Source organism: Bos mutus, chromosome 7, assembly GCF_027580195.1.
Source record: "Bos mutus isolate GX-2022 chromosome 7, NWIPB_WYAK_1.1, whole genome shotgun sequence".
NCBI lineage: Eukaryota > Metazoa > Chordata > Mammalia > Artiodactyla > Bovidae > Bos > Bos mutus.
This window is the reverse complement of record NC_091623.1, coordinates 95,360-110,774: the sequence shown is the minus strand read 5'-3', so window position 1 is coordinate 110,774 and position 15,415 is coordinate 95,360. Positions and strand designations below refer to the sequence as shown.

At 40.8% G+C, this 15,415-nt stretch overlaps 1 protein-coding gene across 2 annotated transcripts; it reads left to right on the top strand.

The window, feature by feature from the left end:
* The first annotated feature begins 1,821 nt into the window (after nucleotides 1-1,821).
* On the top strand, nucleotides 1,822-15,179 carry MED7 (mediator complex subunit 7). Of its 2 annotated transcripts, XM_070373007.1 has the most exons (3): nucleotides 1,854-1,946; nucleotides 2,338-2,383; nucleotides 13,372-15,179. In XM_070373007.1, exon 3 carries the CDS (start codon nucleotides 13,389-13,391, stop codon nucleotides 14,088-14,090), a length of 702 nt encoding a protein of 233 aa, XP_070229108.1. In that variant the 5' UTR covers nucleotides 1,854-1,946; nucleotides 2,338-2,383; nucleotides 13,372-13,388; the 3' UTR covers nucleotides 14,091-15,179. The 2 variants fall into 2 exon arrangements, with proteins under 2 accessions (XP_005911274.1, XP_070229108.1); XM_005911212.3 differs by lacking the exon at nucleotides 2,338-2,383 and having other exon boundaries at nucleotides 1,822-1,946.
* Nucleotides 15,180-15,415: the final 236 nt, after the last annotated feature.

Sequence of the window (15,415 nt, the reverse complement as noted above, 5' to 3'; positions counted from 1 at the left end):
CACTTTTGAGTATCCAGGGAAGACCAATCTGACAAGGTCACATTTGACCAGAAACCAGTATGAAGTGAGGAGGTGAGGCATGTGAATATCTATGGAAAGAGAGTCCTAGGCAAATGCAATGGCCTTTAGGCAGAAGTAGACTTGAAAATTTCAAGGGAAAGAAAGAATCCTGTATGTGGAGAAGATTGAACATGGAAAAAAATGGTAGGAAGTATTATTGGGGAAGTAGCCAAGGATGAGATTTTTGTAGCACTTTCTATAGGCCATGGTAAGGACATTAGATTTTATTATGAATGTGAAGCCTTGGAGAACTTTGAGAAGAGTGGTCAGATCAGTCATATTTTAAGACAGTATGATAAAATTGGCTTTGTTGTTGTTGCAGTTCAGTCACTAAGTCATGTCCGACTCTTAAATAGGCTAAGGAAGGACAAAAGTGGAAGCAAGGAAACTATTGACATTTAGGAGGTTATCTCAGAAGTCAGGGGAAGGTTATGATGGCATGGATGAGGATGGAGGCAGTGTGGATGGTGAAAATTAATATTTAGAACTTTTACTTATTTCCACATAGAACTAATACAAAAGACTGACACCCTAATTTTGAATAGATTATGGGAGAAAGAGGAGTAAAGATGAACCTTTGTGTTTGAGACTTTACAGTTGAATAAAGATGTGTAATACTGTTGGAGATGCCAGTCCAGGTTCGGTGCACGATACTGGATGCTTGGGGCTAGTGCACTGGGATGACCCAGAGGGATGGTATGGGGAGGGAGGAGGGAGGAGGGTTCAGGATGGGGAACACATGTATACCTGTGGTGGATTCATTTTGATATTTGGCAAAACAAATACAATTATGTAAAGTTTAAAAATAAAATAAAATAAAAAAAAAAAAAAAGAGGGTCTGAGTGCAAGGGACAGGGTGTTGCCAGGATCTAGATATCACTTCAGTATTATCACCTGGATGACATCCCACTAAAAACAGAGAACTCAGTCCCAGGGCAATTCAAATGATCAAGGGTGCCAAATGCTGCTGAGAGTAGACTAAGATGAGGACTAAGAATGCCCACTGGAGGTCACAGTTTATGTCACATTGGTCTCAATGAAGGGAGCAAAGCCTAACTGGGGTATGCTCAAAAGTGAACACACTTCTTCAACAAATAAATTGATTGTGGGTGGAGGAGATTGAGGTAGAGAAAGGAACCTAGATTAAAAGATGATTAGTAAGATACATCCAGTATCAGACTGACTGATACAGCCAGTCACAAAGGGGTGGACTTTACTGGATCCTCAGATAATTGGTATCCAAATACTGACTTGATTTTGACGATATTAAATAGTTGTTGTTCAGTTGCTCAGTCGTGTCTGACTCTTTGCGACCCCATGGACTGCAACACGCCAGGCCTTCCTGTCCTTCACCAACTCCAGGAGCTTGCTCAAACTCATTTCATTTGAGTCGGTGATGTCATGCAATTATCTCCTCCTCTGTTATCCCCTTCTCCTCCTGCCTTCAATCTTTCCCAGCATCAGGCTCTTTTCCAATGAGTCAGTTCTTCACATCAGGTGGCCAAAGTATTGGAGCTTCAGCTTCAGCATTGGTCCTTCCAGTGAATATTCAGGAAAACAGAAAAAGAAAGCAAAGAGTAACTGCTTTTATTGGTAACACACATCCTCCGCGACCCCAAAACCCTGTGGCTGCTGCCTAATGCCGGACGGGTGGGCGGTGCCAGAAGGAAGGTAGGGGGAGAGGTTTGGATAGAGAGGGGGAGTTATGTGCCGGCGAAACAGTGAGCCAACCGTCACAGAGGCGGGACTAGAGCCTCGGTTAAAGGACAGCTCTTTCCAGCCAATCAAAGGGCAGCATCAGTGGCTTCTTCCAGGAAGTGGAGGCCGGAAGTTGGATTTCGGCTTGAGGTGGAGAAGGCGGCTGCCAGTGTAAGCCCAGAGCTGAAGTAAGTGGGCGGCGACGGCTTGGGCCTCAGTTCCTCGTACATTTCTTTTTCCGGACCCCGCTGCTTCCTTTGGGAGGGCTGGGAGTCCGGGGAGGCCTGGTGCTGAGGACGTTCGCCCGCCTTCCTCTCCGGCGTTCCTCAGAGAGCGCGACCTTCCCCGCAGCTCGCGGAGCCGGGGTCAGGGGTGGGTGGGGTGATTGGCCTCCCGTGGGAAGGTACCCTCTGCGCGGCGGGCTCTAGGCTTCCTCCGGTGGGGAGGCCGAGCCCGGCCGGAGGTTGGCACACCTGAGCTCTAGACCCGCGCCGCTGGTTTGCCGAGCTGTGTGACCCCGCCACGTCTTCTGGCCTCTCTTCGGCCTTGTCCCTAACCAGTCTCGCCCTTCTTCCTCAGGGAGCACTCCTGAAATCAAAAGATTTACTGGGAGACGGGGAAGGAGGTAGGTCCCACGCGTCATTCATTAGATCTTCTGGGAAGATTTTAAAAACAACATTCCAGCAGCTCCATTCACAGTACACAAACGAGTCGAACGTCTGGAGATAAGACCCTACAGTACCTTTCTTTTTGTGGTTAAATCCGTCAGAACGGAACAAACACTAAAAGGTGGATCTTGAGTCTGATAATCAGCTATGATGCCTGGCGCGTGTCTTACGAAAAACCTCCGTTGCCTTTGGCACGTTTAGTCTGGAGAAGTGATATAAATAAACATGATTTCTGTTGTATGTCAGTTTCCTTTTGTACTGGCAGATGCTTCATTGTTTACTGATTTAAAGGAGCTTGTGCTGTGCAACCATAACAACCAAGGTTGAGAATTCCTGCTATGCCATTTCCTGGCCCTTTGATTTGGTTGCAGACACTTCTTGGTGAGACAGACTTGGAACCCTCATCTCTAAAATGAAATTGATAGTAGTACTTAACTCATAGAATTAGTTTGAAGCGTAAGTAAAAGAGGATATAAAATAGTGATGCCTGTCACTTAGTTGCCCTTTTGGGATTGGCAGAAGAGGAATTCCAATCTGAAAAGGCTTGAAGGGGTGAAACCTAGGCTGTATGAAATTTATTTTTAAGTACCAGATGATTGCTAATTCTCCGATTTTGGTAATTATGTGGTTATAAGAGAACATTCTTATTTGGGAGATATCCACTGAAGTATCTTAGATAAAGAAATGAGAGACCCAATAAGGCAAATGAGGAAAATGTTAACAGTTGGAGAATCTGAAGAATATGGAATATTATTCATGTGCTGAAAAGACTGAATTTTTAAAAGTTAAAACATTGGTTATAACTATTTGCAACTATCATAAGTGTGTTGTAAATAAATGAAACAGTACACAGTATTTATAACCCTCCATTCCATGTAATTTCACCCCTTTTTTCTTAGGCCATATTGTGTGTATATAGACATTTCATCCAAGCCCTCATATGGGTGAAAGTATGGATGAAGATTTGGATTATTTCCAGCTTTTCCTGCTCTTTTCAAACAGTGCTGCACTAAATATCCTGATACACAGATTTGTGTACTTGTACCAATATTTTTGTAGGATAAATTTCTAGAAATAGAATTGTTGGGTCACCAGTCAGTCCTAAAGGAAATCAACACTAAATATTCATTGGAAGGACTGATGCTGAAGCTCCAGTTCTTTGGCTACCTGATGCAAAGAGCTGACTTATTGGAAAAGACCCTGATGCTGGGAAAGATTGAGGGCAAGAGGAGAAGGGGGTGGCAGAAGATGAGATGATTAGATAGCATCACTGATTCAATGCAAATGAATTTGAGCAAACTCTGGGGGATAGTGAAGGACAGGGAGACCTGAGGTGCTGCAGTTCATGGGGTCGCAAAGAGCTGGACACAACTTAGCGACTGAACAACAGCAACAGTGTTGTTAATCAGCTATAATCCAATATAAAATAAAATAATAAAAAGGATTGTTGGGTCAAAGAATATCAGCATTACAATGTTTGATACTGTCACATTAAATTCCAAGTAAGCATATTTGTTTCCTTTCCTATTAGTTGTATATGAGAATTCCCTATATACTCTTGGTGATACTGGCTTGCCACCTTAGAGTGTTATTATGGTGGCTGTGATGGTGTTTGTGGGACCTCAGGGGAATGGATGTTTTCCACCGCAGAAGACTTCCCTGCAGGGCTGGAGTAGCTAAGAGCTTGCTTGTAAAATTGGCATGACCACTCTGAAGAAGCTGAAAGGTAGAGTGTGATCTGTGCTGGAATCCAGCACCTGCCACATAGAAAGTGTTCTATTTGTTAAGTGATGGAGGATTTGAAATCTTGATAGTCTTATATGGATAGGATCCTTTTTTAAAATTTATTTTTAATTGAAGCATAATCGCTTATTTGGCAACTGTGAATCAGCCATAAGTGTACATATGTCCCCTTTCCCTTGAACCTTCCCTCCCACCCCCACCCCATCTCACACTTCTAGGTTGTCACAGAGTACCAGATTTGAGCTCTCCGTGTTATACAGCAACTTCTCATTAGCTATTATACATATATGTTGGGATTTTTTGTCTTTTTTTTTCTTTTTTTAATTGGAAGATAATTGCGTTACAATACTGTGTTGACCCCTGCCGTATATCAACATGAATCAGCCACAGGTATACATAAGTCCCCTCCCTACTGAACTCCCCTCCCATCTCCCACCCCATCCCACCCATGTAGGTTGTCACTAGGTTGAGCTCCCTGTGTCACACAGCAGATTTTCACTATATGGTACATTTACATACTGTAATGTACATGTTTCCATGCTGTTATCTCAGTTTGTCCCTCCCTCTCCTTCCCCCACTGTGTCCACAAGTCTGATCTCTATGCCTGTATCTCCATTGCTGCCCTGCAAATAGGTTCATCAGTACCATCTTTCTAGATTCCATACGCATGCATTAATATACAATATTTGACTTTCTGACTTCACTGTATAATAGGCTCTAGGTTCATCCATCTCATTAGAACTGACTCATATGCGTTCCTTTTTATAGCTGAGTAATATTCCATTGTGTATATGTACCACACCTGTCTTATTCAGTCATCTGTCAATGGACATCTAGGTTGTTTCAATGTCCTAGCTATTGTAAAAAGTGCTGGAATGAACATTGGGGTACTTGTGTCTCTTTCAATTATGGTTTTCTCAGGATATATGCCCAGTAGTGGGATTGTTGGGTCATAGGGCAGTTCTATTCCTAGTTTTTTAAAGGAATTTTTAAAAGGAATCATACTGTTCTGTGTAGTGTCTGTATCAGTTTGCATTCCCACCAACAGTGCAGGAGGGTTCCCTTTTCTTCACAGGCTTTCCAGCATTTACTGTTTGTCGATTTTTAAATGATGGCCGTTCTAATTGGTATGAGGTGATACCTCATTATAGTTTTGATTTGCATTTCTAATAATGAGTGATGTTGAGCATCTTTTTGTGTTTGTTGGCCATCTGTATGTCTTCTTTGGAGAAATGTCTGTTTAGGTCTTCTGCCCACTCTTTGGGTTGTTTGTTTTTCTGGTGTTGAGCTGAATGAGCTGCTTGTATATTTTGGAAATTAATCCTTTGTCAGTTGTTTCATTTGAATTATTTTCTCCCATTCTGAGGGTTGTCTTTTCACCTTGTATATAGTTTCCTTTGCTATGCAAAAGCTTTTAAGTTTAATTAGGTACCATTTTTTTTTTTTTTTTTCATTACTCAAGGAGGTGGGTTAAAGAGGATCTTGCTGTAATTCAAGTCAGTGCGTGTTTTGCCTATGTTTTACTCTAATAGTTTTACAGTTTCTGACTTTATGTGTAGGTCTTTAATCCATTTTGAGTTTATTTTTGTGTATGGTGTTAGGAAGTGTTCTAACTTCATTCTTTTACATGTAGCTAACTGTCCGGTTTCCCCAGCACCACCTATTGAAGAGGCTGTCTTTTCTCTTATGTATTTTTGCCTCCTTTGTCAAAGATAAGGTGCCCAATAGGTGTGAGGTTTTATCTCTGAGCTTTTTTTCTTGTTTCTTTGATCTGTATTTCTGTTTTTGTGCCAGTACCATACTGTTGAGTACTATAGCTTTGTGGTATAGTCTGAATTCAGGAGGGTTGATTCCTCCAACTCCATTTTGTTTTCTCAAGATTGCTCTGGCTATTCAGGGTCTTTTGTGTTTCCATACAAAAACTGTAAAATTTTTTGTTCTGGTTCTGTGAAAAATGTTGGTAATTTGATAGGGATTGTGTTGAATCTGTAGATTGCTTTGAGTAATATAGTCATGTTCACAATATTGATTCTTCCAATCAAAGAACATGATATATCTCTCTCCATCTATTTATGTCATCTTTAATTTCTTTCATCATTGTCTTATAGTTTTCTGTATACAGGTCTTTTAGTCTCCTTAGGTAGGTTTATTCCTAGGTATTTTACTCTTTTTGTTACAATGGTGAATGGGATTGTTTCAAAAAGGATTCTTTTAAAAATTTGCTTTTAGCAATGTATTATTCTGAATATTTTCCTGCTTTTATCCAGCATTTGCATTTTCTTCATCTTTTGCCTATTTTTCCATTTTTTTTTTAAAGATACAGGTTAAAAAAAAAAACTCAGTGGATCCTTATTGAGGATTTAGCACCTTCTAGCCATTGCTTAAGGTGCTAGAGGTAGAGTTGTGAATAAAAGGCAATATGAAGTCATAGTGCTTTTCTTCTCATAGGGATGGAATCAGAAAATATGTTTTAAAAAAAATCATAATTAAATTTCTAGTATTTACCCCTGTTAGCTTGCAAGCACTCTTCTTCCAGAAAAATAGGATTATCTTTTAATTTTGCTTCTGATGTATTTTCCCATATAGAATTTTTAGATTGATTTTTTGGTAGTCAGATCTGTTGGTCTTTTGTAGAACCCTTAAAATGTACAGTTATTTTTTGTCTGTTTTCCTTGATAGATTGTAAGGAACACTAGCATGGAGGTGGTGTTTCTTATTTATCTTTGAAAGATAGTATGATGTAGTGTTTGAGATCTTTTGGCTCTGGCTACTTCCTTTACACAAGTGGATCAACCTTTCTGAGCCACAGTGATCTCATCCTTGAAATGGAAAGCTCACCTTTCTTTTCTCAGATTTCTCACAACCATGAGAGAAGTTAAGAACAGTCCCTGGCACGTAGTATGCACTCAATCAAGTATTACTTGTCATCATAATCATTATTGTTATGTATTAGACAAACATTAAATACTTGAAGGAGTAAATACACATTAAAGATGTTTGTACCTGCTTTCAAATTCCCTTTGACTTGAAGCTCTTGTGAAATGAATGGAGCTACCAACAAAGACTTATGAAGCTTATGTGCATGGTTTTGAACCCAGTGAGAACTGTGATAGTCATAGTCCTTCCCTTCATAGAGTTTATAGTCTGGTTGGGGACACAAATCAGATACTGATGAAGAGAATAAAAGGGGGAAGACAGGGTCTGCTTTTGATGAATAATCAGAGAAGTTATATCTTTAGAAGTGACATTTTTAAGCTAGTGCCTGAAGCAGGAAGCAAATCACATGAAAAGACCCAGAGGCAGAAGAGGTTGGTAAAGAATTGTATGAGAATACTTGAAGACAGTATTGCTAGGATATAAGTAAAAGGGAGTGTGGTATGAGAATTAGACTGGCTATTATATGGATGAACTGTAGTGGAAACAAAAAGATCCCTGCAAAGCCATTGTGTTCCAAATAAGAGGGAGTGGTGTCTTGGTCAGAAGTGATGAATTTGAGATAGCAAGGGTTTGGAATCAGCGTGCCTGTGTGCATGCTTGGTTGAGTCCAGCTCTTTTGCAACCCCATGAACTGCAGCCTGCCAGGTTCCTCTGTCCATGAATTTTCCAGGCAAGAATACTGAAGTGGGTTGCCATTTCCTACTCTGGGGGATCTCAGGACTTGGCAGTGGTGGTGAGGAGAGGAAGTTGGTAAAAAAGGAGCATTGAGATAAACTTTAGGTTCCTGGCTTGGAATACTAGGTGGGAAATGGGGACATTTTACTGAGATAGGAAAGATTAAAGCTTTAGAAGCTATGAGAGGAGCAGATTTAGAGGGTATGTATTGTAGATGGAATCAAAAATTTTTTTTTAAGTTTGAATGCCCTATGAGGTATCCATAGAGAGCCCAGAGGCAGTCTGGACTAGAGATCAAAACTCATGAATCAAGAGAAAGACAAATATTATATGATATCACTTATATGTGAAATCTAAAAATAATACAAATGAATATATAAACAAAATAGAAACAGACTCACAGACATAGAAAACAAACTTGGTTGCCAAAGGGGAGAGGGAGAAAGGGGTAAATTAGGAATATGAGATTAACAAAGTCTTATATGTACAATAAGTAAGTGGCAAAGATTTGGTTTATAGCACAGCAAATTATATTCATCATCTTATAATAACGTATAATGGAATATAATCTGAAAAAAAAAAATAACTTTGCTGTATGCTTGAAACTAACACAATATTGTAAATAAAGTATACTTCAGTTTAAAAAAAAAAACAAACCCAAGACTCAAATACAGACCAAGATTTCTCCACTTTGGCACAATATATTGACACTTTGGATGGGATAATTCTTTGTGGTGGGGGACTGCCTGGTGCATTATATGTTTACAGCATTCCCAGTCTCTACCCATTAGAAGCCACTAACACCCCTTTACCAAGTTGTGGCAACTAAGTGTCTCCAGGTTGGAGCTGACTGTGGCTCAGATCATGAACTCCTTATTGCCAAATTCAGACTGAAATTGAAGAAAGTTGGGAAAACTACTAAACCATTCAGGTATGACCTAAATCAAATCCCTTATGATTATACAGTGGAAGTGAGAAATAGATTTAAGGGACTAGATCTGATAGACAGATTGCCTGATGAACTATGGACGGAGGTTTGTGACATTGTACAGGAGACAGGGATCAAGACCATCCCCAAGAAAAAGAAATGCAAAAAAGCAAAATGGCTGTCTGAGGAGGCCTTACAAATAGCTGTGAAAAGAAGAGAAGCAAAAAGCAAAGGAGAAAAGGAAAGATATAAGCATCTGAATGCAGAGTTCCAAAGAATAGCAAGGAGAGAGAAGAAAGCCTTCCTCAGCGATCAATGCAAAGAAATAGAGGAAAACAATAGAATGGGAAAGACTAGAGATCTCTTCAAGAAAATTAGAGATACCAAGGGAACATTTCATGCAAAGATGGGCTCCATAAAGGACAGAAATGGTATGCACCTAACAGAAGCAGAAGATATTAAGAAGAGGTGGCAAGAATACACAGAAGAACTGTACAAAAAAGATCTTCATGACCCAGATAATCACGATGGTGTGATCCCTCACCTAGAGCCAAACATCCTGGAATGTGAAGTCAAATGGGCCTTAGGAAGCATCACCACGAACAAAGCTAGTGGAGGTGATGGAATCCCAGTTGATCTATTTGAAATCCTGAAAGATGATGCTGTGAAAGTGCTGCATTCAATATGCCAGCAAATTTGGAAAATTCAGCAGTGGCCACAGGACTGGAAAAGGTCAGTTTTCATGCCAATCCCAAACAAAGGCAATGCCAAAGAATGCTCAAACTACTGCACAATTGACCCATCTCACACACTATTAAAGTAATGCTCAAAATTCTCCAAGCTAGGCTTCAGCAATACGTGAACCATGAACTTCCAGATGTTCAAGCTGGTTTTAGAAAAGGCAGAGGAACCGGAGATCAAATTGCCAACATCGGCCGGATCATCGAAAAAGCAAGAGAGTTCCGGAAAAACATCTATTTCTGCTTTATTGACTATGCCAAAGCCATTGAGTGGATCACAATAAACTGTGGAAAATTCTGAAAGAGATGGAATACCAGTCCCCTGACGTGCCTCTTGAGAAACCTGTATGCAGGTCAGGAAACAACAGTTAGAACTGGACATAGAACAACAGACTGGTTCCAAATAGGAAAAGGAGTATGTCAAGGCTGTATATTGTCACCCTGCTTATTTAACTTCTATGCAGAGTACATCATGAGAAACGCTGGGCTGGAAGAAGCACAAGCTGGAATCAAGCTTGCTGGGAGAAATATCAATAACCTCAGATATGCAGATGACACCACCCTTATGGCAGAAAGTGAAGAAGAACTAAAGAGCCTCTTGATGAAAGTGAAAGAGGAGAGTGAAAAAGTTGGCTTAAAGCTCACCATTCAGAAAGCTAAGATCATGGCATCTGGTCCCATCACTTCATGGCAAATAAATGGGGAAACAGTTGAAACAGTGACTGACTTTATTTTTCTGTGCTCCAGAATCACTGCAGGTGGTGATTGCAGCCATGAAATTAAAAGACGCTTACTCTTTGGAAGGAAAGTTACGTTCAACCTAGACAGCATATTAAAAAGCAGAGACATTACTTTGCCAACAAAGGTCTATCGAGTCAAGGCTATGGTTTTTCCAGTGGTCAGGTATGGATCTGAGAGTTGGACTATAAAGAATGCTGAGCGCCAAAGAATTGATGCTTTTGAACTGTGGTGTTGGAGAATACTCTTGAGAGTCCCTTGAACTGCAAGGAGATCCAACCAGTCCATCCTAAAGGAGATCAGTCCTGGGTGTTCATTGGAAGGACTGATGCTGAAGCTGAAACTCCAGTACTTTGGCTACCTGATGCAAAGAGATGACTCATTTGAAAAGACTCTGATGCTGGAAAAGATTGAAGGGCAGGAGCAGAAGGGGACGCAGAGGATGGGATAGTTGGATGGCATCACCGACTCAATGGACATGGGTTTGGGTGAACTCCGGGAGTTGGCGATGGACAGGGAGGCCTGGGGTGCTGCGGTTCATGGGGTCGCAAAGAGTCGGACATGAAGGAGCGACTGAACTGAACTGAGCTGGCAAAAATCACACCTGGTTGAGAACCACTGATAGAAATGCTAATAAAAGCTATGCAGTTGACTGAGGTCATCCCAGGAAGAACATAAAACAGAGGCCTAAAACTAGTGGCCTGCAGACCACAGAGGTTGTTAGAAATTCTTTTTGACTTCACAGTACTTGACAGTTTCCAGAATTAATTGCTAGTATTTTTAAAAACTGAGAAATTCCCCATATAATTCTGGATTTTTCCTTCCTTTCTTGAAAAGTCAAGACTAAGGTGCAGTGAATCTTAATTCATGAGTGAATGCTAGTGGCTGGAGGCTTTGAGGTCTGGCTTGGAGATCCTCTGTTCTCTCTAATCCCTGCCCCTGCATGTGTAACTTTATGTTCCCTGCCTTTTCCCTTTGATCTTTGAATTTGTGACTCTATAGGGCACTCCTCTGATGCATGCCAACATTAAAATTTGGATAGAGAAGGAGGGGCAGTAAAGGAGACTGAGAGGGAGCCTCCAGTAAGGTAGGAGGAAAACATAAATGTAAGATCACAGATGCTGAAGGAGAAGGGGACTGGGTTGAAAAGGAAGAAAATGGTGCTTAGAGATTAAGATCACTTTAGAAAAATGTCCATTGAATTTGGTCATGTGATGGTTGTTGATGACTTTGAGTATTTGTGGAGGAAGGAGGTTGATTCCAGATTGAATAGTGATAAAAATGGATAAACAGAAAGCTAGTAGAGCAGTGAAGTGTAGCTTGGTATAGTTAGAGTAACGCATCATGCCCATGGCCACTGCCATATTGACTCAGTAGTATGCAGTTCACCACCATAGGTTGGTGGAAACTCAGGACTGCCCCACAGCTGCCCTTAGTACCTCAGAAATTCCAAGTATGAATCTTCCTCCAGTATATTACTTGCTATCTCTGATGTTGGATTGTATAAATAAATCTTGAAAATCTGGTAAGATCAGTCTAAATGAGCACTCAGGATCTTCTCATTTTATGATATTCCTAAGTTAAAATGGAATAGATAGAGGTTATTGTGGCTATTGAATTGAAGATATATTTGAGTTTGAAAGTTCTGTAGTGGATGTAGAAAAGTTAGTGAATCTATAAAGAATTGTAAAATACATTGTAGAATAAAAGGAAGTGCAATTGGATCACAGAAGCTCAGATGATGTGTTTGTTTAGACTAGAGCAATGTTAATTTTGTCAGTGTTCCTTAGAGTTACAGGTGTTTGCTTTTGGAAATCAATCTGTAATATAAAACAAGTGATTATAACATGAGATGGGGAGACAGCATGTGTAGTTTGGCTGCAGAGAGGATAGAGAAATGAGGCATAACTGGTGAGGGGTGTGGAATCCAGACTATTTCACTTATAGATGAAAATATAGTTGACCCATGAACAACTGGGAGGTTAGGGATGCCCGGCCTCTGCACAGTTGAAAATCTGAGTATAACTTAGAATTGACCTTTTGTATCTTTCGTTCCTTCACATTTGTGGTTCTGCATCTGAGAATTTAACCAAACATGGGTCTTGTTTTTAGTTATTTACTAAGTCATGTCTGACTCTTGCAACTCTGTGGATTAGCCCACCAGGCTCTTCTGGGATTTCCCAGGCAAGAATACTGGAGTGGGTTGCCATTTCCCTCCCCAGGAGATCTTCCTGACCCAGGGATCAAACCCACATCTCCTGCATTGGCAGGTGGATTCTTTATCACTGAGTCACCAGGGAAGCCCCATAAATCTTGTAGTACTCTAGTATTTACTATTGAAAAAAATCCACATGTAAGTGGACCTTTGCACGTTCAAACCTATGTTGTCCAGTGATACCAGTTCAGTTCAGTTGCTCAGATGTGTCCGACTTTGTGACCCCATTGACTGCAGCACACCAGGCTTCCCAGTCCATCACCAACTCCCGGAGCTTACTCAAACTCATGTCCATCAAGTTGGTGATGCTATCCAACCATCTCATCCTCTGTCGTCCCCTTCTCTCGCCTTCAATCTTTCCCAGCATCAGGGTCTTTTCAAATGAGTCAGTTCTTCACATCAGGTGGCCAAAGTATTGGAATTTCAGCTTCAGCATCAGTCCTTCCAATGAATATTCAGGACTAATTTCCTTGGATGGACTGGTTGGATCTCCTTGCAGTCCAAGGGACTCTCAAAAGTCTGCTCCAACACCACAGTTCAAAAGCATCAATTCTTTGGTGCTCAGCTTTCTTTATAGTCCAACTCTCACATCCATACATGACCACTGGAAAAACCATAGCTTTGAAGGTCAGCTGTATACTACAGTAGTTTTTTGTGCCGATGGAAATGTTAAGTAGGGCTGGAAAAATACCTGAATGATTGAGTATATAATGCTAATTAGAAAAAGATAGCAGGTTTACCCTGTTGTAAATGTTAGTTTTGGAGACGAGGGAGATCATTTTGTCTTGGGCACCAAATGGCCATGGGAGAAAAGGGAAATGATTCTGTCATTAATCACTGAATGTGACAGGTTTGTTTTGTAGCTCCACTCTCAATCTTTGGTCTATTTGTGTGTGTGTGTGTGTGTGTGTGTGTGTGTGTTACGTTTTGTTTTCCTCTTATTTTTTGTTTGATGGTTTATTTCTGTAGGTTCTTGATCTTCCACAATGGGTGAGCCACAGCAAGTGAGTGCCCTCCCACCCCCTCCGATGCAGTACATCAAGGAGTATACAGATGAAAATATTCAGGAAGGCCTCGCTCCCAAGCCTCCACCTCCAATAAAGGACAGTTACATGATGTTTGGCAACCAGTTCCAGTGTGATGATCTTATCATCCGCCCTTTAGAAAGTCAGGGTATTGAACGACTTCATCCTATGCAGTTTGATCACAAGAAAGAACTGAGAAAACTCAATATGTCTATCCTTATTAATTTCTTAGACCTCTTAGATATCTTGATACGGAGCCCTGGGAGTATAAAACGAGAAGAGAAGCTAGAAGATCTTAAGCTGCTTTTTGTGCATGTACATCATCTCATAAATGAATACCGACCCCACCAAGCAAGAGAGACCTTGAGAGTCATGATGGAGGTGCAGAAACGTCAACGTCTTGAGACAGCCGAGAGGTTTCAAAAGCATCTGGAACGAGTCATTGAGATGATTCAGAATTGCTTGGCTTCTCTGCCTGATGATTTGCCTCATTCAGAAGCAGGGATGAGAGTAAAAACTGAACCAATGGACGCTGATGACAGCAACAATTGTATTGGACAGAATGAACAACAAAGAGAAAATTCAGGTCATCGGAGAGATCAGATTATAGAGAAAGATGCTGCCTTGTGTGTCCTGATTGACGAAATGAATGAAAGGCCGTGAAGGATGTTTCTTTTCCTTTCCCCTTCAGTGAATGGTAAACATATTAGTTAATTCACTTTTAGAGAGTCTCAAAAGAAGATATAACTAGAAAGAAGTCTTGCAAGCAGCTTGATTCTCCAACTTTCTCAACTCTGAGAAGTCACAGCAGTAATTTCACCTTATGGCAAGCATAGGTAAATGAGTGTGCCTACATTAATTAAGAGTGATTACCTTAAAAAGCAGAGTGCAGGTATTTGTGGAATATCCTTGTTTCCAGAGTTGCAGTGAATTTTGAAGATATCTTCAGTGATAGCAGGTTTCAACACTGGGAAGTAGATTTGTCATTTGCTTTAAGAGTGATAGATAATAAAGGACATCAGACTTTATAAATGTGAAATTATGCGATCTTTGTTTCACTTAAAAACTTGCTTAATCTCTAAAAAAGAATAGTGTAACATGTTTAAAGAGAGGAACCCCAGAGTTATAAAACAGTTTCATTTTTTCTCTTGGCTGTTCTTGCAAACACCGTCTCAGCCTCTTACCCCTGTCCTGGATGGGTCCTGGAACTTTTATTCAGTCACTAAGAAGTCCTTTGATCACTTTTAGTTACAGACATTCATTTTAATCATTAAAATGTCTATGTAAATTGTCTGCACTATATTTCCTAGATTCAGACTTGCTTAAGGCTGGAAACCTGCTATAGAAAGGGGGTTTGGGGGCAGAGAGCGCTGGATGTCCACCAGAGATTCTTGCTCCCCTGAGACATGCTGCCTTGCCAGAAACTGTGGTTCTCCATTCCCTGTGCATCTCTATGAGGCCATGTGACTGAGTTCTAAGCAGTGGAATATGATGTAAAAATCCAGGCCTGCCCCATAAAAGTTTCTTATATCACCCACCATTATCTTCTCATCTGCTGGTTTGATGGTCACACCCAGGAAAACTTTGGAAGCCACTTGAAGATGGCAAAAGTTTGGTCATTTTGGGTCCTTGAATGCCTGAAGACTAGGCCCTCCTTTCAACTCCACCCTCCCCTGCCCCGGTCCCACCCCTCTCCTCACCCCTGCTGATTTAACTTCACCATGTGAATAAGAAGTCAACTTACTGTTGTTATTTTGTTGTTACTGTTGTTTTGAGCACTGAGATTTCATTTCTGCACTTCTCTTTTCTTTTCTCAACCCCTCTTCCACTGAAATCTTGATGGAGAGTCTGCCTTGTATCTGAGGGTTTCTATCAGCCTTCCTCTTAAGCATATTTAGAAATATGCTTTGAGTGATTCTCAAAGCATAGTGCTAGACCAGCAGCATTGATATCACTTGGGGACTGGTTATGCAAATTCTCAGGTCCAC

What these genes read in the sequence shown, in the direction of transcription:
- MED7 (XM_005911212.3), top strand. Translation starts at nt 13,389, where the DNA reads ATGGGTGAGCCACAGCAAGTGAGTGCCCTCCCACCCCCTCCGATGCAG.